This window comes from Fundulus heteroclitus, chromosome 7 (assembly GCF_011125445.2).
Source record: "Fundulus heteroclitus isolate FHET01 chromosome 7, MU-UCD_Fhet_4.1, whole genome shotgun sequence".
NCBI lineage: Eukaryota > Metazoa > Chordata > Actinopteri > Cyprinodontiformes > Fundulidae > Fundulus > Fundulus heteroclitus.
In genome coordinates, this window is record NC_046367.1 from 39131100 (window position 1) to 39157832 (window position 26733).

Here is a 26733-nt window from a genome sequence, read left to right on the forward strand (position 1 = left end):
CACATTTGCAAATAATATTGCAACAATATTGCCCCTATATATTTCCTGCTGCTGCGTGTCGTTCTGCGCCAACCGGTCAAAGCTGCGCCAGTAAGCCCGCCTCTCTCCGTTTCATGAGAAACAAAAGTGAAAGTGTTCAGCCAGACGGCGGGAAGGGTATAATTGTAGGCACAGCCAGCAGCAAACATGCCCCTGTCGGAACGCCCACAGAGTAGAAACGCCCCTGTCGGAACGCCCACAGAGTAGAAACGCCCCTGTCGTAACGCCCACACAGCGCTGCAGTTATTCCACACTGCAGACGGTGGCAGGGAAGCCAGAACCATGGCGGAGGATTATCCCTACCCGGTTCTGGTGGAGCTGGAGGAAAACAGCACACTGAGGCTCAAGAACAAGTTGGTGAAGTATTTTCAGAGCAAGAAGTCTAACGGAGGAGACTGTCAGGTGGACTATGAGTCCGGCAGCAGAACTGCGCTGCTGCGTTTCCGCAGACAGGAGGGTGAGTCCCGGGTTAAAACTTTTTATTATTGATCTAGAGTAAAAACCTGCTGGATTCACCCTGCTTTCTGTCTCAGACCAGCGAAATGTCCTGGCCAAAGAGGCACACAAGATCTCCTTGGACCAGGGGGTGTTAAAAATGAAAGTTTCACTTCCTTCAGAAGGGGAAAAGGTGAGCGCAAAAGGTTTTAAATTAGTTCCTAATCTGTTTCACACACCGGTGTGCATCCTGTGGGAGAAATACTGGACACTGCTTTAGAAAAATCTAACCTGAGTCAAATTCCTGCATCTCACCAATAAAGGCCCCAGAAGCCGCACCCACAGCTGCTGTGGACATTTGATTTCTCTGAAGTCCCTTAATGTTTTCTGTGATTTATGATTTTGGTTATCTGATTGATTAATGTATAATTGTGCTGACCTGATGTGTCACAGACCTCTGGCCCCTCTGTTCTCTGGTTAAACTGTGAGCAACTAATAAACAGGCCATGCAGGGCTTTCTGTTGCCTACTGGAAGTCATATGACAGAGAAGGAAACCTAGAAGGAGCTGCCTGGTGTCCATTCTGCTCTTGTCCTTTCACTTTTTCTGTTTGTAAATTATTCACAGAATACACTTTATTGTTAATTGCCTTGTAAAATATTACCTCAGCTCGACCTTTTAGTCACTGAATTTACAATCTGTCAGTTTTGTCCTGAGCAAAAATGTCTAAAATATTTGTGAATTTCTTTAAAACAGGGGGAGCCATCTGATAAAGGCACCAAAAAGTGTAAGTACACTTGGAGGAAATACCTGCCCTTTGATTGCAATTCACATACTATAAATAATGATGGGATTTACCTTACTTTTTGTACTCTGAAAAGCTTTCCTGGGACATAATTAGAAGTCTGCAAACAAATAACATTGCATAGTTCTGTCCTCAACATCAGTTATTATGTTTTGACAAAAAGACGAAAGACTACATGCATGTACATAAAATATCTATAACTAAATCTCCATGAACAAGAATACCATATTTTTTGGACCATAAGGCGCTCTGGACTATAAGGTGCACCGTGAATTTACGTGTCTAGGTGTGTCTTTGTCATCATATAAGATGCACGGGATTATAAGGCATATTACATATTCTTCCCAAGTGTGTAATATCACCCCGCCCCTCCAGTAGGGTCAGATGTCCCACATTTCCAGAGACAGACGCCGTTTTGGATGACCTGTCCCCGGCAAAAGCTGTGCTCTTCTAGTTTAGACATTATAGTCAGGCAGTCTTGTAGACAGCTCAGGGGTCCTATCAGGTAGTGACACAGTGTACCATAATGCTCCGAATATCCATTAAGCGGTTTAAAGCACAACTTTAATCATATATAAGGTGCACCATCAATTTTTAACAAAATTTTAAGGATTTTAAGTGTCCTTTATAGTCCGAAACATACGGTAGGCTTATATATATATATATATATATATATATATATATATATATATATATATATATATATATATATATACTAGGGCTGGGCAAGTTAACGCGTTAATTTCACATTAATTTATTAGACTATTAACGACGATATTTACTTTATCGTGCATTAACGCATGTTGCTCACATGCTTTTATTTTGTGAAGGTCTGTTGCTGCGGTGTAGGGGTTTGAATCAGAACAGTAGGTGGCGATAATGCGCCAATAACCTCGCTGTCAGCCCAGCCTCGGATTCAAACAGGAAGAAAGGTGCTGGCTGTCGTGGAACCAAGAACGCGGAAAAAGGAAAACGCAGAAAAAACAAAGTTGACATGGGGAAGGGTAAAGTCACAGAACTTTTAAATTTACATTTTCAGTTTAAAGTACATCCAGCAACGAATATGACAGAAACAAGTTAGTTGTAACCACTGCCAAGTTAAACTTTCTTATCACCGGAGCACCTTGAGCTTAACATATCACCTAAATGCCAAACACACTGTAGACATCACCAAACAATTCATTGACTCAGAGAAGCTAACCAATGTAATGGCAAAGTGGATAGCTACTGTAGACCTTTTTTTGTGCTTCACACTTTGGTATTGAACATAAAATGGTAATGCTGCTCCCTGCTGTTACCTCAGAAATTGCCTGTTTTTGGTAGATTTTTCCCCATAAAGAGAATTTCCTGTCAGTGGCAATAAGCTTTAATGTATTATTATTGCTATTTTTTGTTTTACATGTTTAAGTTGAGCTTTACACTAAATATGTGTTACTGATAAGTGCTACAAATGTTACACCACTGGCAGCAGAAGATTAAAATGAAAGTGCTCTTCACACTAATTTTGAATTCATTCTTGGAGTTAAGATAAGATAGGATAGGCTTTATTGATCTCACAATGGAGAAATTCACTTCCCACATCGGTTCATACGAGAAGGTGCAGAGTAGGAAAGGTGCATTCAGTTATATACAAAAAAGGATGCAAAAAAATACAAAAGAAACAGGGATGGGCATATGCTGTCTTATTTACAAACATAGTGATCTATATGTATATAAACATATATACATACTTATATATATATACCTATACTTCTACATACATACATACCTACACGTATATTTGTGCATATACATTCGTGTATACATTTGTACACACATACATACATACATGTGTACTGACATATGTTCAGGTGGTGATAGCAGCAGAAGTCACTACATCACGATTATTGCACGGGTTGTGGCCCAGTGTATTAATTAGATTATTGCACATTAGTCACTGCACATTGGTTATTACTATTGTGGTTACAGTTATAGTGCAGCATCGTATAGTCTGGTCGCAGTAGGAATGAATGACTTGCGGTAGCGCTCCTTTTTACAGACAGGATGTCTAAGTCTGGCACTAAAGGAGCTGCTCAGCTCCTCTACAGTCTGATGCAGGGGGTGGAAGGTGTTGTCCATGATGGATGTGAGCTTGGACAACACCCTCCTCTCAGTCACTTCCTCCACAGAGTCCAGAGCGCAGCCCAGGACCGAAGTGGCCTTCTTCACCAGCTTATTCAGCCTCTTTCTGTCCTGCTCTGTGCTGCCAGGAGCCCAGCAGACGACAGCGTAGAGAAGGGCTGAGGCCACCACAGAGTCATAGAAGGTCTTAAGTAGAGGCCGGCTCACTCCAAAGGACCTCAGCCTCCTCAGGAGGTGGAGGTGGCTCTGGCCCTTCTTATACAGAGCATCTGTGTTATAAGTCCAGTTTATTGTTGACATGAACACCCAGGTATTTGAAACTCTCCACAGTTTCTATGTCCTCCCCCTGGATGTTTCACAGGTGAGTGAGGTGGGGGTCTTCTCCTGAAGTCGATCACCATCTCCTTGGTCTTATTTGGTCTAATGTAGAACAGATTACTAGATCAATGTGTGCTTCTGTGCTTTTTTGTTTCTCTTGTTGTGTCTCTGTTCTGTCTCTGTAACCCCAGTCGGTCGAGGCAGATGACCGTTCATACTGAGCCCGGTTCTGCCGGAGGTTTTTTTTCCCGTTAATGGGTGGTTTTTCTTCCCACTGTCGCTTCATGCTTGCTCAGTATGAGGGATTGCAGCAAAGCCATGTACAATGCAGATGACTCTTCCTGTGGCTCTACGGTTCCCCAGGAGTGAATGCTGCTTGTCGGGACTTTGATGCAATCAACTGGTTTCCTTATATAGGACATTTTTGACCAATCTGTATAATCTGACCCAATCTGTATAATATGATTGAACTTGACTTTGTAAAGTGCCTTGAGATGACATGTTTCATGATTTGGCGCTATATAAATAAAATTGAATTGAATTGAATTGAATTGAATTTGTGTTTAAACACAGATGGTTCTTCTCACACCAGTCCACAAAGTCCATGATGACTGACCGGTACTCCAGCTCGTTCCCCTCAGACACACAGCCCACAATGGCCCAGTCATCAGAAAACGTTTGAAGGTGGCAGCTGTCAATGTTGTAGGTCAAGTCCGAGGTGTAAAGGGTGAAAAGAAACGGAGACAGAACGGTGCCCTGGGGGGCCCCGGTGCTGCAGAGTGCCACCTCTGACTGACAGCCGTGCAGCCGCACGTGCTGAGGGCGATCAGTGAGGTAGTCGATGGTCCAGTCAGCCAGATGTTTGTCCACCCCAGCGTCCTCTAGCTTCCCCCTCAGCAGCACCGGTCTGATGGTGTTGAAAGCGCTGGAGAAGTCAAAGAACATGACTCTCACAGCGCTCCCGGTGGTCTCCAGATGGGTGAGCGCCCGCTGCAGCAGGTAGATGATGGCATCTTTTACTCCGATGTTGGGCCGGTAGGCAAACTGCAGCGGGTCCAGGGTGGGGCTCACCACGGTGCGCAGGTGTGAAAGGAGGAGGCGCTCCATGGTCTTCATCAGGTGGGAGGTCAGGGTGACTAGTCTGAAGTGGGCCGGTTCCCTGGCGTGCGGTGTTTTGGGAACCGGTACCACACAGGAGGTCTTCCACAGGGTGGGCACCAACCCCAGGCTGAGGCTCAGGTTGTAGATGTAGCTGAGGACCTCACAGAGCTCATCTCCACAGGTCCTCAGCAGCCTGGGGGGATGCCATCCGGTCCAGAGGCTTTCTTCTGTTTCAGCCTCGTCAGCTAACCTCTCACCTGCATTGGTATAATTGTGAGGGGGGAGGAAGGTAGGACCGAAGGTGGGGATAGGTCGTTCGTTGATAAGATTGGCGGTGGGGGGGTTGGTAGATCTCTGGAGGGCTGGTGGTTGGAGACGTGTGGAGAGTTGAAGGAGCCAGTGTGGGGGGAGTCAAACCGGGTGAAGAATGTGTTCAACTCATCTGCAAACTTGGTGTCACCGTCTGCAGCCCTGCTGGTCCTCTGCCCAAATCCGGAGATGTTCTTCAGACCTCTCCACACATCCCTGACGTTGTTCTGCGCCAGCTGCTCCTCCATCTTCTTCCCATAATCCTTCTTTGCCGCCCTGATCCTCCACTGGAGCTCCCGCTGTGCTCTACGCTGCTCCTCTCTGTCCCCTGAGTAGAAAGCCCTCTTCTTCTGGTTCAGAAGGACTTTCAGCTCAGGGGTCACTCAGGGGGGGTTGTTTGGAAAGCACCGTAGTCGTCGTGTAGGCACGATGCTCTCCACACAGAAGTTCATGTAGCCAGTGATACATTCAGTCAGGCTGTTGATGTCATCTCCATGAAAACTTTGGAACATGCTCCAGTCTGTGGTTCTGAAACAATCCCTCAGCTTCCCACTGGCTTCGTCTGACCAAACTTTCACTGACTTCTTCTGTGCTATTGTTCTCCTCACCAGTGGAATGTAATGGGGGAGCAGGTAGACGAGGTTGTGATCCGAGCGTCCCAGTGGGGGAGGGGGGCAGAGGTGTAGGCGTCTTTAACATTGGCATAAAAAAGGTCCAGCGTTTTATTGTCCCTTGTTTTACACGTGACATACTGGGTGAGCGTGTGGAGGGTGGAACGGAAGGAGGCATGGTTGAAGTCCCCAGTGAAGAGCATTAGAGCGCGGGGGTGCTGTGTTTGCAGAGTGTTTACAGCGATGTGGATCCGCTCACACGCGGCGGCGGTGTCCGCAGAGGGAGGGATGTAAACACAGAGCATGACCACGTGGCTGAACTCTCTCGGCAAGTAAAAAGGTCTTAAACTCACTGCGAGAATTTTGACATCCGAGCAGCATATCTGCTGCTTCACGTGAACATGCGCCGCGCTACACCATCTCTCATTCACAAACACTGCCAGCCCTCCTCCTCTCTTTTTTCCGCTCTCCGCAAAAGTTCTGTCCGCGCGGATAAGTTTAAAGACGTCCAGAGAGACCACTGAGTTCGGGACAGATCCATCTAACCACGTCTCCGTGAAGCACATAATGCTAGCGTCTCTGTACCTCTTTGGAAACGGGTTAGTGCTGCGAGCTCCTCGGTCTTGTTTCGGAGAGAGATCTAACGTTTCCCGTGACAACCGATGGTAAATACCTTTCCTCCGCTTCGTCCTCCCGCCCCGACATCCTCTCCGCGTCCTCCGTATTTCTGCTGGGATTAATAGTTTCTCAGCGTGGTGATGAGCAGGGCCGCAGCGCGAGGAGTCACGTAGTCCGAGAAGCTGGTTTCTTGTGTAGATCAAGGGATGCTCGGAGTCGCAGACAAAGGGTCTCCACTAGCGGCATCAAAGTGTGCCGAAAGTAACAAAAAAATAATCACTAGAGTCCCAAAAGTTGGTTTCTTCAGGGCATCTACGCTCAGAATACCTGATCCGGTATTCAGTAGCATACAAACAATCCAGAAAAAACAATAAAGAGGAGAAAGTCGGAAAAGAAGGGATACAGCCGATGTGACTGGCTGCTGCCTGCGCAGCGCCATCTTGGAAAAAAAAAAAAAAAGTTTGCGCATAAAATGCAATTAATCATGATTAATCAGGCAAATTATGCGATTAATCACGATTAAAGATTTTAATCATTGCCCAGCACTAATATAAACAGAATAAAACGTATGATTATTAGTTATTAACATCAAACCTACCATATGGACAGTAAATGTTAACTGAAGCTTTTAATTTCTTGCAGCTGTACGTACATACTGGAGAATATTTTCAGTTTATTTGACAGAAACAGACCATTGTAACATTGATTTCAAGGTTTGGAGGGAGGCTTTAATTGAAAGTTTTTTTTTTTAGTTTAGCAAAACATGCAAATGTCTATGATGTTTGACAGTAACTATTTTTCCGCAGCTGTAAGCCAACACTGGACTTTTTTATTTTTTTAGCCTGGGCGTTTAAAAGATGTGCACCATGATTTTGAAACGCAATTTCCTGGTTCTAAGTAGACTATAAAGATGCAGGTTTTTATTTTACAGTTTTATTAACCCTTTTGTCTTATTTTCATAATGAATATCTATCTTTTATGTAACAAAAACTCACTCAGAAGGAGCTAAAATTCTCACCATATTTGAAACACTTTTAGGACATAATTAAATAAGGCAGCTAATTGTTGCTTTTCTCTGTGCTCATCATCAAAGAGTTAATATTTAATGGAACTAATGTGCTTCTGAGTGACTCGTATTATTTGTCAGTGGAAATTAGGTTCTTACTAATTTAGCTTTTAAATTTCACAAACAGCGGACCATGCAGGGACTAACAAAGAGTCGACAGCTGAGGAACACAACCCTGTGGATGAAGGCCAGACACGGGCAGAAGGTGGAGATTGTGATTCAGCAGACGAGGAGCCGTGTTCCACCTCGGCTGTTCTGGGGAACATCCCAGAGTCCGTAACCTTTGAATTCCTGGATATGCTCGTGGAGAACATCTCGAGAGATTTCAGCCCCCCCACGACCTCCGAGGGCTACACTTTGGAAGTTTTTCCTGACATCTCGTCTGCAGTTGTAACTTTCCAGAGAGCAAAAGGTACCACCTCAGTTTATATATGTAAAAAAAAGAAATCATATTTATAACAGCTTCAAATTTCTTATTTTTATTTTTATCGATTCACAGATAACACTGAGTTCATAGAGAGGTGTCCTCTAAACCGGATGTTCACAAGGAAGGGCTTATCAATCCGCCCACTTGAGACAACAAAGAAAGTTGTGGTTGAAGGGACTTCAGACTTCAGTGCAGATATTCTGTCTCTTTACTTTGATAACAATATCGGAGAAGTGGAAGATGTTCAACTTAACGAAGCTGAACAGACCGCTGTCATCACATTTCAGAACCACCAAGGTAGTTCAGCTGCCCTACATTATTATTATTGCAGCCTATTCTGACAATAGGCTCTAGAAGTCACAATGGTGACTTCTACCAATGTTGAATTGTGGATTGTAACTTATTTTTTCCCCCACAGCCGTAAAGGAAGTACTGAGTAAGAAGCATGAAATAAGAAACGAAGAAGTCAAAGTCTACCCGTATTACAAATCTTTGGGAGTGGCACTTTATGGGAAAGATAAGCCATCGCCAAAACTTCCCACTGCAATCTCTGAACCCATTGACAATGCCATCCTAAGATACCTAGCTAACAACAAAGCAGCTCTGGACACTATTCGTTGTGACTTGGAAAAACATTTCTGCAGCGTAACCCTGGAGCCATCTGCTGTCCGGCTCAGTGCCTTGCCTTTGTTACTGAAGCAAAAAGATAGCAAAGCCACCATCAAAGAGTGGCCAAATGCTGTGAAGTCAGCCTTTGCTCAGGCTGTGTCAAAATTTAAATTCATCAGATTCCCCCTGGAGTCAGAGGTGTGGGAGGAGTCACAGCAGAAGATTAAAGAGAAACTCCAGAAGGAAGACGTGGTCGTGGTTTCTGATAAAACCAGTGGTGTCCTGTCAGTGGCCGGCCTGGTGAATGACGTCGACACGCTCCAGAAACCTGTTTCAGACATTCTAGATGGGATTAGGGAGAGGGCCCGAAGGGCGAAACTAAGTAAGACCCAAGAGATCAACGTCTCGCCAAGCATGTTCCACATCCTTTCCCAAAATGGCCTTAAAGATAAACTCTTGCAAGTGTACCCAGAACTCAAAATGTCCTATGACCAAAATAATAAAGCAGTGAAAGTAACTGGCTTTGTGGACGAGATTATTGATGCCACCAAAGTGATAAGCAATACAATGTTTGCATTAAAACGACAGAATCTAGAGCTAGATCAACATTTGCTTGACATGTTGAAGGGAGAACAACAAGAGGAAGTCACAAATGCACTTCTCACAGCCTACGGTTTGAACGCAGCCTTGGAAATCAGTCCGCAGAAGGTGCAGCTCGTTGCTGTTTCTGATAAGGATCTCATGAATGCTCAAGACCATCTGAGCCAAACACTGAAATGTCAGTACATTGAGGTTGAAGACGTAGAAGTCCTGAAGATGTCAGAGTGGCAGGAGCTGGTCCGTCAGCTAAAAAAAAACAACAGTGCATCAGGAGTGAGAACTCAGATTATAACTCGTCATCAGCAAGTGGTAGTGTCTGGTCAGAAGGACAGCGTGGACCTCGTCAGCAGTGAACTAGAAGATTTTTTAACAGAAAATGCTCATGTTGAAGAATGTGTTGATGTTGAGGCAAATGTTGTCATTGAGTACCTTAAAGGTCAGACACCTTGGTTAAACCAACTGGAAGGTGGGGTGGAGGTGGCCTTCGGAAAGGAGGACATCATCCTAAGTGGCTGTAGATCTGCTGTGAAAGACTGCAAGACCATAGTCAGAGATTTAGTCTCTTCTGTGTTCTTCGATAGTTTTACAGTCACAAGACCTGGAGTCAAGAAGTTTTTTCAGGAAAAACAGTCCATGTATGCTGGCTTAATTAAGAATGAAACAGGCTGCCTCGTCCAACTGGTTGATGACTCTAATGACAAACAAGAAGACTTTGCCATTGCTCAAATGCACAAACCCGTTTACAAAACCCAAACAACTGATGGAATGGAGATAGTGGTCTCCAAGGCAGACATTTGCAGTTACTCTGTGGATGCTGTTGTCAACCCTTTCACTGAAGACTTGAAACACAACGGAGGTCTTGCTTTGGCACTTTCAACAGCTGCAGGTCCTCAGCTGCAGCTCGAATGTGATAAGATAATCAGCCTAAAAGGAAAACTCCGACCTGGAGATAGTGTTGTAACTGATGCTGGGGGAACGCTGCGTTGCAAAAAAGTGATCCACGCCGTAGGACCCTTCTTTGATCAGACTAACCCTAAGAAGGCTGTGGGCCAGTTGAGAAGAACTGTTAAAGAAAGCTTAGAACTTGCTGAAAGGTGTGGCTGTGATTCTGTGGCTCTTCCTGCCATCAGCAGAAGTCTCAACTTTCCCCTCAACCTGTGCCTAGACACCATTTTTAAAGCAATAAAGGAATACTGCGATGATAGGTATGATGACAACACCTTGAAGGCGATTCATCTGGTGGACAATGATGACCATGTTATTCTTGGAATAGAGGCTGCTGTGAAGAAGGAGTTTGGAAATCAGGGAGTTAGTGTGTTCCCACAAAGTCATGTCCCTAAAGTTATTCCCAAGTCTCCCCTGGGTAAGCTAGCTCCATCTGACCCCAGCTTGTGCCGAGCGCAGACCAAAGAGGGCTTGAACATCGTTCTTAAAAAGGGAAATATTGAAGCTTCCAAGGTAAATATGAAAGTTTTAAGTATCCAACTTAAAGATAAACAAATGTTTAAAACTAAAACACTCCTTTAATCAGACTACTATTCATCTATCACTTATAGAACAGGGAAGCTATCCTGATAGCAGAGTGAGGCTAATAGATGGTCCTGCTGGAGCCACCTGATAAACCTCATTTCAGCCATAGAAACCAGAGAGAAAATGTTTATGCCGGTGTGATCCAATAATATTAGAGCAGTCAGGAAACCATTATTCTGTCCTGTGAGACTACAGTTTAGTTGCTTTGTTATTTTCTTACTTGCCTCAGGTTCCTGATGGGACTTCTCCTGTATTTAAACTGTGCCTGATGTTTTTTTCTTCCTCGGGTAAAAATAAAAAGCTTCACAGAAACATAGTCTTTTTTTCTAGCTTTAAGAAATGCAGAGCTAGATAAAACAGATATGTGGGTTTAATGTTTTCCTGATTAATTCCGCTACCACTTCGTTATTGGCTTTTTGTTCCATACGTCGTAAGATAAAATCAAATGTCTTAATTGTGTTATACAACATTTTCAGACAGAAGTAATTGTGAACACAGCGGCGGAGGATCTGGTGTTGGACAAAGGGGCGATTTCAAAAGCCATCTTCGGTGCGGCTGGACCCAAGCTTCAGCAGCTGGTTCACAGCCAGAAAACCGGAGGAGCTCCAGGCGAGATTGTTGTTACGGACAGCTGCAAGCTAAAGAGCAAACAGGTTTTTCACACGATCGCTCCGAGCTGGGACAAGGGCCAAGGGACGGCTGAAAAGGTACGTTACTTTCATCAGGTGTAAAATCTTTTACACGTCTTTCTGAATCTGACCAAACTTCAGTGAAATCAGCAGTTCACTTCTGGTTCTGATCTCCTGCTTTGACAGAATTTTTTTTTTCAGAGAAAGTACTATACAATCTGATTTAGACTTTGTCTTTCAGACTCTGGCTGGGATCTTTAAAGATTGTTTGGACCTGGCAGAGAAAAATCGTTTGACGTCTATATCGTTCCCGGCAGTTGGAACCGGAAACTTGGGTTTTCCGAAAGATCTCGTTGCCTCCTCGATGCTGGATAAGATCTTAGAGTTCAGCAGCCAGAGACAATCCAAACACCTTAAGAAAGTTGCGGTTGTTCTTTATCCCACGGATACAGAGACTATTAAGGTAATGAGAAAATAAAAATCTGTTTAATGTTTGAGTGCTAAGCAGCAAATTCAAATTTACTGAACAGCATGATTTGTTGGAAAAAGCACCAATTCCCAAGAGGCTGGGTGAGGACATTTTTGTTATTTTCTTCTTGATCCAGCCAATTGCTATTGCATGTATTTGTTGGTGTTAAATTATTAAAATTTGTGTGGATGCTTGTGAATTTACAAGGTAGAATGTAGCATTTCTGTGAAGTACAGAAATGATACATTTAGCTAAATTTAGCTACGTTTAGCAGTAAGCCCAGACACCACAAGCTGTCTGGGCTTACTGCTAAACTTTAAATGTGCTTCTGTCTCCACTCCTGGCCTATCTATGTGGAAATATAACTGTATATAGGTTCTGATATAAAGCATGTGTTACTGATGCTGATAGTGTAGCAAATAAATTTAACTGTTCCATAAAACAGACCATGAATGCACTATGGGAATTATTACAGTGAATTAACAGATGGACTACAAAAATTTTAAAGCACTGTTGTGTCAAGTGGACATAATTTGTAATGACGGAAATGACTTTATCATAAGAAAATGTTTATCCAACTGATTCTGCAGGCATTTACTGATGAATTTAAGAAGAAGTTCCCCAGTGCCACATCTCTTCCTGTACCTCCACGTTCAGCGGCAGCAGGTGCTTCACAAAGTACAGGTGGGCAGATCTTTCCACTCGGCTGTTATTTAACTTGATTTTACCAACAACAGCATCATTTCATGGTTAATTTCTTATCTCTGTCTGGTTTATGTCTACTGGCAGGCAAATTTTCCAAAGTTGTCTCCAGTTCAGGAATGCATGAGACTAAACTGGGAAACGTGACGGTGCAAGTAGCAACTGGAGATATAACCAAGGAGACCACTGATGTCATCGTCAACTCTTCAAATGACAGCTTCTCTCACAAGTCAGGTAAAGCAGTCTAGATATGATGGATCTATCAGAAAGCACTAAACACATGCTTTAAACTTTTTTGTATTGTAAAAAAAGGTAAATATCAGTGTAACATCTAGTCTAGTTAAACTTGGCTATTCTAAATGATGCAAAACACATTAATATTGGTTGCCAGTACCGAAACCTTCAAATAATGAAATTAACTTTAGTTTTATTCACCTTCCCAGGGGTGTCCAAGGCTATTATGGATGCAGCAGGTGTAGCTGTTTTAGAAGAATGCCAATACCTTGGTGAGTACAGAAACATTTGCTTGCTTATAACATGGTTTACGGTGAATTCAGATCGATAGCTCGGTTCTGACTGGGCTTGAAACTCCCCACCAGGTGCCCAGCCCAATCCAGGCATGATAATGACTGTACCAGGAAACCTACAGTGCAGAAAGATTCTCCACCTGGTTGGCCAGACGGACCCAGTAAAAATCCAAAAGGCCATAAAGGAAGCACTTGAGATGTGCTTAAAGAACTCCCACACCTCTGTTTCATTTCCTGCCATTGGCACAGGTGAGGCTTACTAACAAACTCCAGAAAGGTGTTTCTTTTTTTTTCTTCTTTTTTTTTTGCATATACCAAAATGAGCTCATCTTAGGTTGCCTTCATGCATAGACAAGCAGCTTATTTCAGTTTTAATACTTAAAGTCCAAATAATTCAGAGTTTAAAAGATTTGTAGTCTTGAAGCAACCAATCAATGGACTAGTCGTCACAATGGATCTGATTATCATTCACTTGGGTCCAAAGAATTTGACTGTATGGAGTTGGATAGAATAAACATGTAATCATTTTTTCCCCTTTACTGCAACCAAGGACGCATTTTAAATCAAGACTTTGTTGGTGGAATATAACTTGTTTGAGTTTGCAGATTTGAACCATTTATCATTTGCATTGTCACTTTTCAGGTCAGGGCAACAAGCAGGCGAAACAGGTGGCCGACGCCATGTTGGACGCAGTGATTGATGTCTTGAACCAGAACCCCTCCGGCTCCCTGACTTTAATCAGGATTGTCATTTTCCAGCAACCTATGTTAAAAGATTTCTACAGCAGCATGCAAGAAAGGGAAGCCACCGAGCCAAAGGATAAAGGAGGATGGTGGACAAGTGTTGGCCACAAGCTAAAATGTAATTATATGGGTGGAGTGGGTAGATAATTTTGTTTTTGCCATTATAATAATAATAATCTGTTTTTTATCTGCAATTCTCATTTATTTTTCTAATTTATGATTATTATTGCAGCATTGTTTATATCTGGCAATTCTGAACAAAACCAGGAAGAGGAGATGTTTGATTTTGAGACCATCAAGGCAGACCCTGCTATTTTCCACATCTGTGGTGACACTCAGGCCAACGTAGATGCTGCCAAGAAGAAGATAAATACCCTGATATCTGACGAACAAGACAGCATGAAAATAACCGACAACACCATCTTAAACCTCTCTTCTGCAGACTGTCAGCGCATTGCTGACATCCAAAAGGACCTGGGTGTGAGCATCAAGTATGACACCACCAATGGCCAAACCTCACTCGTCATTGAGGGTCTCAGTAGAGATGTGCTCAAAGCCCACCGAGAGATAGATGTTATGCTGAGGAAGGTCAGAGATTACCAGGAGCTAAAGAAGAAGTTGGAGCTGGCAGCCACTGTGGCCGAGTGGCAGTACCAGCGGCACGGGCTTAGTTATCAGAGTTTTGATCAGTTGACAAACTACGAGCTTGAGCATGCGTTGGAGAAGGCAGAAACCAGTGTGAAGGTTACCATTCAGGGCTCCAGCTATACCGTGCAGATGCCTAACGGACCAGCCACTGACAGCAAGGGAAACGTCTTGCAGATAAGAAGAATTGACAAACTTAGAGGTATTTCAACCTTAAATAGGAAGTTGTTTCACATTCTGCTTTAGAGCCTCTTAATCTGCTTTTAGGCCAGGCTTGCCCAATGTTACTGGTCTTTAATTTGTATGTCACAAATTACTAAACTTTTGTATTTACAGAGGTGTCTATAGAAAGAACAGTTATTTGTTTTGTTTTTTTCCTTTTTCATAGCTGATGATGTTCCTGAGTTTTGGGATACCATGCCAGCTGGCCAAACGTGCCATGCCGTCCCCATCCAGGCTACGTCATCAGAGTACGCAGAAGTCCTCAATCTCTTCAAAGCCACATGTAATCGATCTGTCACAAAGGTAACATGATTAGTAGTGTTGTTCTGCGTTTTTTTCTTTGAAAAAGAGGAAACTATTATTTGAATTATTTGTTAATTAACAATAGAGATGAGAAAACATATCATTACAAAGAAGTTGGATAATGGCCTAAAATTCATGTATCTCTGCTCTCAGATTGAAAGGATCCAGAACCCTGCACTGTGGAAAGGTCTTCAGATCAAGAAGCAGGAAATGGAGGTGAGAAATAAACATCAGAACAATGAGAGACGTCTCTTCCACGGCACCAATGAAACCACGGTTCCCATCATCAATGAACACGGCTTCAACAGAAGCTACGCCGGAAAAAATGGTGAGTTTCAGGGATTGTCTTTTGAAAATTCAATTGAGTTTTATTCATATAGTGCCAATTCACAATACATGTTGTTGTGCAATTATACACTGTTTAAAGTTATTTAATGTTTCATAAATAACTCTCTGTCTGTTAAGTATTGTCTGGTGATGATCAGCTCTTAAACTGATATCAGGACAATGGTTGAAAGGGATGAATTCGAGCACTAGCAATCTTTTAACAGCAAAACCTGCACACACATAGAATAAAGGAGTGACAACTTCTTTTCAAGTTCAACAATTTAATAACAGAAATAAAATGAACATCCAGAGAACATCACTATGTAATGTTGTTTACCTGAATTAACACAATATTTCGATTAATAAATCCTCTCTACTAGGCCAGTGAAACTTAACTAAACTACTAAGCAAAATGAAGATAAAAAGAAGATAAACTAAGGAACTATTTACATGCAAAACAAAAAAAAAGACAAACAAAAGTGGTTGGTCATGTGATATATTTATTCTTGGCCTAATCCTGCTTCGCTACTAAAGGCCCATTTTTACCCCGGTTTAAGATTTGACAATAAAATAAGGAATCATTGATCAGAGGTAGAACGATTTAAATACATATTTAATTCATAGAAATTAAATATGGAGACAGAGTACATACCATTTACAAGATGTTGTTCTCACCGCGGTGGATAAGTCTGTCTGTCTGAAGTAAGTTTTACCAAGACATTCCTTTTATCAACTTTAAACTCCTCCTGCATGGCTCAGAGGGAGGATGACTGACCCCCTCTCCTGCTGACCACCCCCTCAGGACAATAAAACTCCATGTTTATCTTACGCTGAAGCAGGAAAGGACAGACCCAACTCTGCTTTCCTCAGTAACCCCAACTAAGATATATTTTTAATTCTCAACAACCCCTCTGTTTTGATCCCTCAAAGATCAAACCAATAACTAGGCTAAACTAAGTCTATGTCTTGAAACCCTTAAACAAAATGTAAATAAGATGTAATATTGTAACCCACTGTCCCCTCTGTTGGCGACTTATGAAATCAAATGAAGTTCAAATGTTCCCCTTAAATGTAAACTAACCCAAGTATAAGCTAAAAAGCTACTAAACCTATCTGAATCTCTACCCTACTAGAATTAAGAAAAGTAAGCACCTTTATCCGAGAGGTGCAAAGCTAAGATAAATGTGCAACTACCAGAAACTATTATATGATCTAAATATGACTTTAAGAGTCCTAACCTAGATTAACAATTTGCTTCTTAGAAATAAAGATAACCCATGAAAGCACTACACTCAGATCAAACCACAGAATAAAAAACAGATTTTCATGCAATGCAAAACCAAGATTCTAACAATACTAATATTGAATACCTTATGAATATGGAACTTATAAGACATATGCAGTGGTTACAAAACTCATTTTCTTTTTTCTTTTTTACACAATGCATTCAATTGTTGTAATGATGTCTTGCGTCTCGAAGATGTCTCCTTCTCGCCTTTAAAGAAGATGGTTTAAAGAGTCAGTGTTCCAACCGCGGTCTCCACAGAACTGTATGTTAATCTTTATTAAAAATAAAAAACGAAAACAAAATAAAATTCCAGCTGCCCCTCCGTGGGTGGCTCTGCGAGATAAGTTGTTCCGGTGATGTCTCCCTGGAACTTCTGTTTGGCTGGTACACACGGCTCTGGAATCAGATGGGCCCCTGACCTCTGGCCCACCACATCTGTCTGTTGATGACTTTAGCGCGCATTCTTCGAGGTTGGGGGTTGGTGGACTCCCGTCACATTTCTCCTAATTTTATGTCTCCTGAAACTTACACGACAACCGTTTAGATATCAAATGTTGTGTGCTACCTGTAATTCCGGAGGTTGACTTCTGTCCCGAAAAGCTCCTTTCAGTCATATGGAAACATATCCTGTAATGAAATTAACTGAACACTCCCACAAGAAACACACTTCACATCTTCCATTGTTCCATCTCCATCCTATTTTAGAAATGTAATAGTTAGTGAGACATTTTATTGCAATTCCTCTTTCCTCGTCCTTACGCTGTCCTGTAAGAAAATGCAACGACCACACAAATACGTTACTCTCTGGTGAAGATTCCCCTGTCTGTAAAATAAAAAATTAGTTAATGCAGTTGTGAAATCAAAGTATAGTAACGAGACGCATGTAGGGCCCGTTTGTGTTGGACCAACCTTTTGTCTAAGTTTCCTTGAGACAGGGAGTCTGCTGCCTAACCTTTGACCGTTAAATTTAATCTAGCTTGGTTCCTGGCTTGTTTCCTGGAAGTTAACTAAAACAATGAAAAGCCTCATGTAAGCATTTTTAACAGCGTTATCTGCTCACAAGACTGTCATATGGCCTCGGTGCATCCTGGGATGTACACATGCCCACTGAAGTGTGAATACACCCTTTGTTCTACATACATTCTCATCTGTTCAGGTCACTGGGTTAAGGTTAACATTTATATTACTTTAAACTACATTATTATATGTAAGTGATTATATTTCCATAACACTGTTATCCTGTAAGAATGTCAGAATGTTCTCTGGATTAAAGATTAAAGATTACCATTCACCACACCTCACTTCTGTACCATTTCCTCCACACTCAGATGTGTATGCTGCGAAAAAGTTCCTATTTTTTTTCCTATCATTTTACCCAGTTTACTGCAACAGATATACGTGGCTTTGAAACCTTAACTAACCTACCTGACACACCAATGATTTTAAAGTAAACTAAATATGCATTAAGTTACCCTCTGTTTATCTCTGTTTTATCCAGTTTTTTTTTAGTTTATGTAGTTTTTCTGTTTAATTTAACATTCACTTTATTGTCCTGCTTAAACTGTTTAAGCCTTTATCCAAGAACCCCCCTCATAGAATCTGTCTGTAGCAGATACGTGTTGTCTAACACTCACACCCATTAAATTATTAAATGGTTCCGGTCTGTTTTGGGAGTCACTTAACAAACATTCCAGAGAGCCATGGGTAAGGTCTTTTCTGGGGGGTTTCTTTTTGTTTAAACAACCGTTATCTGATTTACAATGCAGTTACATACCTCCGTGGTGTCCTGCACAAGAATCCTTCATTCAAATTACTTGTGCCAAGGGTTGATATAAAGTTTAAGATCTATATAACTTTACGATACAGTGTTATCATATAAATGTTTATGTCATATCCCTCTGCTTGGAACAAAATTAATTTTGTTACAAAACATTAACAAAGAATAGTATTAGTCACCACAGGGAATCAATTAACTGCAAATAATTATCTGAATTGAAGTATGAAAAACACTGCCCTATATCCCGGATTCAGATCAAAACTTAATGCAATTTCATAATCCCACAGATCTACAAGAAGTCCTCCAAAAAGATCAGTGTACCCATTGAAATAATGATTATTCTAATGTGCTCACAGCAAGTTGATGGTATGAGAACGCTGACTGTTCCAAGGTACTTACATACTGATAAAATATTGGGTTTTACCTGAATAAAACACCTGGTAACGGCAAAGTCTGGTGGAAATCTGATAAGTTTTAGCATGCAACAGTTATATTGTACAATAGAAAAATCTCAATACTTAAGAGCTATTTAAGAAATAACCTAACAGATCCGTTTAACCTAAAAAGTGTATCTCTGCAATGAATAGGAAACAAGACGTCTCACCCAAATCACCCCTTTGCCTGCTAGTGAGAGGCCCCCTGCGTCATAGAAGCTGATAAGAACTTCCAGTCTGTAAATTTATGACATGCAGCTGTGAGCTTGCAGCATCACAGAACCCTAAATGTGAAAAATATCCCCACCCCAGTGGATTTTCTGCTAATAATTGTGATGGTAAAATACACCTTCTGCTGTCAATTATGAGCAATATGGTCCTGGACATAATAGAATTAAAACTCATGTTTAAAAGGAACATATCAGTTATATAATAAAAAAATTTTAAGAGACAGTAGTATATTTTTCAAAACCGCAAACCTGTAGTGTTCGTATCTGCCCAATCGGCTGCCTTAAGAAGTTATTACCTGCACCAATCCATTTGCCTAGAAGCTCAACAAAAAGTTGGAGACACAGAAAAAATATTAGAAATCACTTTCCATTAAATTTGGTCAGAAGTATAGTGGTAGAAATAGAAATCTGAATTACCTTAACAAAAAGTCTGTTATCAGTCTGTGGTCCTTGAGATGGACTGGACTGACATGTACAGCAGATCAGGCAGAAAAGAGATTGGAGCTTAGACGTCGCACTCACAGCTTCCATGTATGGAACTCCACATTTCGTCCCCCACGTGTTGCAGTGATTCGCTGTCGACGCACCTCAGTGACAAAGTTCTGGTCCACGACTCAGAAACTGGATCAGGCATGCAACTCCAGTGTATGCAGACAGTCATTTTCCCTTGATAGCTTAGGATCTGTGCTGTTCATAGGCGTTGGCCATTGTTCCAAGGTGAGGAAACATTGTTCATGGGAGCGTTATCCCCTTGCTGGGGCACTGACCTTCTTGAAGGTGAGGTGGTATTGGGACTTCTTGCCAGGATTTAGTGATGTGAAACAGTCCTTGGCCCAGTGTCCAGCGTAAGCAACTGTCCCAGATGTGATGGGTGCCCCACGACACACATATCGGCTGTGAATGCTCAGTTTTATTCTTCCAACCCCAAATCGGCACCGATCTGCGTCTCATGTCAGACGTGTCCATACTCCAGAACGAACAGACCTGTAACAAAATTAAGATAGAAAAAGAAAAACAGGGGGGAGGGAGCTCCCCCACTTTAAATTAAAATAGAGACAGTTCTCAATGGAATAAGCTGCTTACTGTCACTCCTTCCTATATTGTTTTCCAATAACTGTAATTTTACCAACTTTTAGTAATTAACAAACTCAAACATTGTGTATCACCCTTCCTTTGAGTCACAGGCAAATGGTATATCAAATATTGTCTGAGAGAGCGTATCAAGATTGAAATTCATCAGCTGAGATATTGAAGAGGGCACGTTGTTTTTGTTGTTGTAACACTATTACTCTAAATAATTCCCCTAAATTGGACTGATTTATTTAGGATCCACACCTGTGTGTTAGATCCATCCTAATGATTTTTTTCAGAAGATATCAAGAGTCCCAGTCAAACTCAGGAACCTTCTGCTAAAGTGTATAAAGAAAATGCTGTGTAACTCCATCTATCAAGGAAAAAAATATAAAAAACACCAAAGGTACATTTTAAAACAGCTCTAAAATCAGTTATGCGCCTGTGTTTAGTAAATTGTTAAGTCAAATACTGCCGGCCACAAACAATCACCAGCAACTGATGTTGAAAAGTTCATTCACCAGAATTTGCACATTACCAAATGAACAAAGAAAAAAGATTCCTCGGGCTCTAAATTACTGTGTAACAAGGGCATCTGCATTTTGTGGGACCATGAAAATGTGATTACATATAATGAATAATTTGGGGACCGTCCTGTGATGATCCCGTAATATTGTCTATTTCTACTAGGTTCTGGCGCTCTGCAATATCAGTATTTATACTAAAACAATGCAAACCAATAACATTGGTCATAGAGTCCTCAATTTTAGCTGCTTCTTTTGAGGATAACTTCAAAACTGACTCATGACTAAATGCAGTGTCAACAAAATCTGTCAAATTACCGCAATATTTGTTTGCACACACTATTAAGGTACAGTTTAACCCAACGTTTAACTCTGTTTAGTTCTGCTTAATGTGGTTTTCCCAGGCCTGCAAATGAGCAAAGCTGATAGGATTTACTACTCTCTAGTAAACAGCTAGATTGAAGTCTGACGGATTATATTTATTTATTTATCTATTATAACTAGGGCTATCAAACAATGAAAACCTTTTAATCACTTTTTAATCGCAAATTATATTTAATGTCTGAAAGTATATACATTCATTAGGCATTTTGAAATACTATTTTGCAATAGATAACGCTAGTTACAATTACACCCTAACAGAAGGTGTTAGAAAAATATAAATGTCATCATTTTATTTTATCAAGCTACAGGCATTTGGTTTGTTTTAAGAGTTTGCTTTCAGGAAGGTACCATTGTTTTTAACCTTAGATAAAATGATTTCCCCAGATAAGGAATGTCTCCTTTATCTAACTGCACATGAAGCTGGTGATTTGATCATCACCCACAATGAAACTTGCTCCCTTCTGTGTTTATCCCCATGTTGTAAACTCAAGACCGTGATTAAATCCTCCTGACCTCATGTGATGTGTGACAAGAAAGACAAGGGGACAGAGGCAGCCCCGTGTCTGTGTTGGTTTTCCCTCCAGGACAAAGAGGCCATTCATCACAACCCTAACATAAGGCATCTTCCCTTTTTTGTTTTTTCCCAATTTATAATGCCTCAAACAGATGTTTAATGTTCTCCCAAATGTTCAACAACTTTACCAAACGTCCAACCTCTTTCTAACTTTTAGGCTACAGTTCAAAATAAAAAGTTTTCTCCAAAACTCACCAAAATGCAGGCCGCGGTCTCTCTCCAATGCAACTCACCCAATCAGCTTGCAGCCAATACCTCAAACGTTTTACTGCATTGAAATTCTCCTGCACTTCAACAAACATTATTAATGCATCAACCTTTTTTCTAATGATTTCCAAATTCCCCTTAGTTTTTCACCCATATTTTTACTTATCACTTTTACTTAACAAAATTAAACTGCGCCCCAGTCATTGCTCTAATCTTGAGGCCCATGCACGCGGAGAAATTCACACCCTCATGAAGACACACACACACACACACACACACACCCACTCTCCGCTGAGTTGCAGGGTACAACCAATCTCTCCTTCTCTCAAAACCATGGATCCCATATTACCGAGACATTCAAAACATCAGACAAGACATAACAAATATAACATTTAAGACAGACAGCCTTGCGCATCACGGAAGGTCCTCTTTACCCTTTCCGTAGTCGACGGAACCCACTATTCATTTAAATACCACCTCGGTCTAACCGTCGTGCAATCAGAATCCCCGTTCTGATGCTAGAGAACAATTTAAATGTTCCCTTGGGGCCCCTTTTTAATCTCTTATCTTCTATAACAGCTCACTCTTAAGGTCTTGCTGCTCTTAGCCTCAACTTTTAGATGGTTTTGTATTCTCGGCCGTCCTATCGCTACGTTTCTTTGGAGAGTCCCCTTTCTCCGAGGTAACGTTCCACCTCAGTGTTAAAATTTCCCCAGACTCGTCAGTCATGGAGAGGGAGCGACCAACTTCCGAGACTATTTTTTATCTTTGTAATTTTATCTTTTTTATTGTCTTTTATTTTATTTTTCAACAGCCTCACAACTTAACGGCTTCTTGGCTTTTATCTCTTTTATCATTTCTATCTTATTTTACGGTTTTCCGACGTGGACATACAGATAACTCTCATTCTCTCATTTCTCGGTTTCAACATAAATTCTATTTAAACCTATTTGTACTGTTCAGCCTCTGATATTTTGAGAAGAAAGCGTCTCACTTACAGCAACACTTGATTTAGCCTACATCTAATCTTTAGCCAATAGGAGAATCAAAATCTCCTTACTTTTTTTCGGGTCGACCCTGTTTTGCTGTAAGTGATTACTTCTTCGTGCCCAATTTCAAAAGGTTCCTCCACTTTAATGTCACATCTGGGTCACGGCTAACCAAATTGTGATATATTTATTCTTGGCCTAATCCTGCTTCGCTACTAAAGGCCCATTTTTACCCCGGTTTAAGATTTGACAATAAAATAAGGAATCATTGATCAGAGGTAGAACGATTTAAATACATATTTAATTCATAGAAATTAAATATGGAGACAGAGTACATACCATTTACAAGATGTTGTTCTCACCGCGGTGGATAAGTCTGTCTGTCTGAAGTAAGTTTTACCAAGACATTCCTTTTATCAACTTTAAACTCCTCCTGCATGGCTCAGAGGGAGGATGACTGACCCCCTCTCCTGCTGACCACCCCCTCAGGACAATAAAACTCCATGTTTATCTTACGCTGAAGCAGGAAAGGACAGACCCAACTCTGCTTTCCTCAGTAACCCCAACTAAGATATATTTTTAATTCTCAACAGTCATAATCAGAATACTTCAGTGAATCCTGGTTCACTGCAGATCTGATTAACAAAAACATGGAATGGAGTAAAAAAACATCTGCCATGTATTTCAATCCATTCACAATGCAAAGCCCAGGTCAAACAAAACATTATTTGTTGAAATAATATTCTGAGGATCGTTTTGTCCTGTAAAATCATTTAATTCAGAATCGCTTGCCTTTGTTTATGCGATTTTACCTCCGTCCGCTAGGGGACGCTACAGTGATCGTCGCTAACCTGGTTGAAATCTATAGTTATCAAAATTGTCTTGAAAACCGGCATTAATATACCATATTGATGCGGGAATAACACCATCGGAGGATGGCGGCGCAGAACAGTTACGCTTTATGTTTTAAAACAAACTCCTTTTGAACTGTCCGAAACCGGATGTTAGCAAGGCTAATAGCATGTTTGGCTAGCATGACCTACCGGTTAGCCCTTTTGTTCTAAACATCACGGTTTACAAACATTTCCCAATAAACTTTTTACTTCACCCTCAGCCCGCTGCCCAAACCTGTCCTATTCAGTTCTGTTCAGTTTGGCCATTCACGGATGGGGCGTTGAAGGAGGAAGTTGTTGGTTTCTTCATGGCAGGCTAGCGTTAGCCTTGCAGCAGCATGTGGCTAACGGCGTGGTCTGGATAGCTTGGAGGCCACGTTCTTTGACCGGGATGCAGTCCGATGAGCAGGGGTTTTCCTCAGCATCCAGCTCCATTGGTGTTCACTTCCCTGTACAGGCTGAGGAAATATACACAGAGCTGTTTCACATGCAGGATCTTTGCCCCCTGCATCTGATTGTGAAGTTAGGACTGCAACTTAGCTCTGTATTTGCCCGGACATGTTATTTGTCCGGATTCAGTCAGGTCCTCTGCTGAAGCAGGCAGTCGAATCTAGCAGACCCTGGATCAAGCGTGGTTGGTCCAGGCAATCTTTCAGATGTTTTAGCAGATGAGGCCATATGGCCCCATGGTTCAGGCCTCCTCCCCTGTCCTGGAGTGGTGATCTGTGCAGCTGCTGAAGAGGTCTGGAGAAGTGGGGGGTCTTTGTCTGTGGGAGGAAAGTTTTTATAGCAAGCAGGGGTCACAGCTGACCTCCTGCTGGGAAGAAGGGGGCCGCCCAAGCGCTGAATGTCTCATGTTGCGGCCAGAGTGGAATTCCTTTGTTAAACTCTTCCACTGTTCAGAATCCAATCCAAGATCAATTATTTATCATGGCATGTTATGGCACAACAATGTCATCTCAAGGCACTTTCCTAAGTCAAATTCAATCAAATCCTCCTGACAGAAAATGTCAAAAAGTTTCCTCTCTAAGGAAACCCAGCAGGTTGCATCAAGTCTTGACAAGCAGCATTCACTCCTCCTAAAAGAGCGAAACATAGTTCTAGATTCCAGCCCCCAGATCAGCACCAATCCATCTGCGTTTCTAACAAATTTTCCCCACTCAGCGACACACCTGCTGAGGAGCCAACCCTGATTATTGACAGCTCCATAGTCAGAAACGTGGCACTAGAGACACCAGGGACCATAGTTAAATGCCTGCAAGGGGCCAGAACGGGAGACATTAAATCCTACCTGAAACTGCTGGCTAAGGATAAACTGTTATTCACGCTGGCGGTAATGACACCCGGTTATGCCGATTGGAGGTCACTAAAGTTGGTGTTGCTTCGGTGTGTAAGTTTGCTAAAACAATGTCGGACTCCGTAATTTTCGCTGATCCCCTGCCTGATTTGACCAGTGATGACATGTTTAGCCGCATGTCATCATTCAGCCGCTGGTTGTCTAGGTGGTGTCTTGAAAACAACGTGGGCTACATTGATAACTGGCAAATTTTCTGGGGAAAACCTGGTCTGATCCGGAGAGACGGCATCCATCCTACTTTGGATGGTGCAGCTCTTCTTTCTAGAAATCTGGCCGGATTTATTAGTTTTTCTAGATGCTGACAACCCAGGGTCCAGACCAGGAAGCAGAGCCGTGGTTTAACACACCTCTCTGCAGCTTCTGTACTGTTACCCACCCATTACCCCATTGAGATGGTGTCTTTCGGCCAAAACTTAACAGATCAAAAACTGATCTAAAAGGAACAAATCATAAAAATCTAATAAAAATCAATACGACTCAACTTGAACCAAAAAATAAAACAGTAATAAATGTGACTTAATATATGGTCTGTCCCTCCAAAGACATTGTTAGTTAATGAATTGATTTCCGATAATCAGATTGATTTATTTTGTTTCACAGAAACCTGGCTAAAAGAGGACTACGTCAGTATAAATGACTCGACTCAAATCACTTCTTAAAAATATCTTAATATTAAAAAAAATGTTTACAAAAATGTCTGGCTCCTTCAAGAAAAGCTTTAACTAAATATCGACTGACATGGGACATCTATGAAACACTCTGCTTCTTTATTTAGTTTTGAAGTATTTGTTAAGAAAATAAGTAATATTATTAAGACCTTTCATAAGTATGTCACCAGTTTACACACTGACTCGTCTGTTATTCGTTTTTCAGCTACCTGTTATGGTAAAGGCGCCTATTTTGCTGTTAACGCCAGTTACTCCTCCAGCGACACCTACTCCAGCCCCAACCAGAATGGAGAGAAGTTCATGTACCTGTGCAGGGTGCTGACAGGAGACCACGCCCTGGGACAGCAGAACATGATTGCTCCTCCATCCAAAGGCTCTGGCGTTGACCTGTATGACAGCGTGGTGGACAACATGACCACTCCTAGCATGTTTATAGTGTTTCATGATACCCAGGCCTATCCTGAGTATCTGATTACTTTCCAGTAATGCAACCAGAAAATGTTAAATATATTTGCAGCATCAATACCTGAAAAACAGTTTTTTTTTCTGAAATACTTATTTGAACTTGCTTTAAGCTTACTTGGTTAGTAGTTTGTATTAAGGAAGATTAAGTGCCTCAATGTGATGCCTTAAGGCAGGGGTGTCAAACATACGGCCCGAACAATTTAGCCCGGCCTGGTGGCTAAATGCATTATCATTATTCAAAAAAAAAGTGTCCTGTCTGGCAATGTGGCAAGAAATGTGGTAAGAAATGTTGTCTTAATAGGAAAAAGAGCTCATCAGATTTGACTTTCACAAGTGGAGCAGTACTGCTTTTGCCATAGTGCTCCGCTTGATTTATGAATGTGAATAGTTTTATTATAATTCATGCGGGGAATATTTCAAATGATATGGACACTACAATGGGAAAGTAGGAGAGGAAAGAAAGAACAAGAAGAACAAAAAGAAAAGGTGAAAGAAAGAGGAGATAAGAGGAAGAGAATGATAAAACAATTATTGAAAAAACATGTACTTCGTTTAATTGAAAATCTGCAGTTCCCATATTGTCCACGAGGGGCGCTGTGTTTTAATCAGCAGACGGTAGCACTGAGCTTCAGATGTGGAAATTTGATTTTAAATAATTTCTTAATTTTTATCTGTTTGATGTATTTTGTCATGCAGTACAGTGTTTTTAAGTTCCAA

The 26733-nt window shown here is 41.5% G+C and overlaps 1 protein-coding gene across 1 annotated transcript; it reads left to right on the forward strand.

The window, feature by feature from the left end:
- Window positions 1-290: 290 nt before the first annotated feature.
- Window positions 291-26174, forward strand: LOC118563758 (protein mono-ADP-ribosyltransferase PARP14-like). Its single transcript, XM_036139623.1, has 17 exons — window positions 291-496; window positions 573-680; window positions 6790-6819; window positions 7550-7834; window positions 7922-8146; window positions 8268-10516; window positions 11065-11295; window positions 11459-11680; window positions 12277-12370; window positions 12476-12622; window positions 12832-12894; window positions 12988-13164; window positions 13558-13776; window positions 13891-14505; window positions 14692-14828; window positions 14982-15156; window positions 25757-26174. Exons 1-17 carry the CDS (start codon window positions 322-324, stop codon window positions 26035-26037), a joined length of 5433 nt encoding a protein of 1810 aa, XP_035995516.1. The 5' UTR covers window positions 291-321; the 3' UTR covers window positions 26038-26174.
- Window positions 26175-26733: the final 559 nt, after the last annotated feature.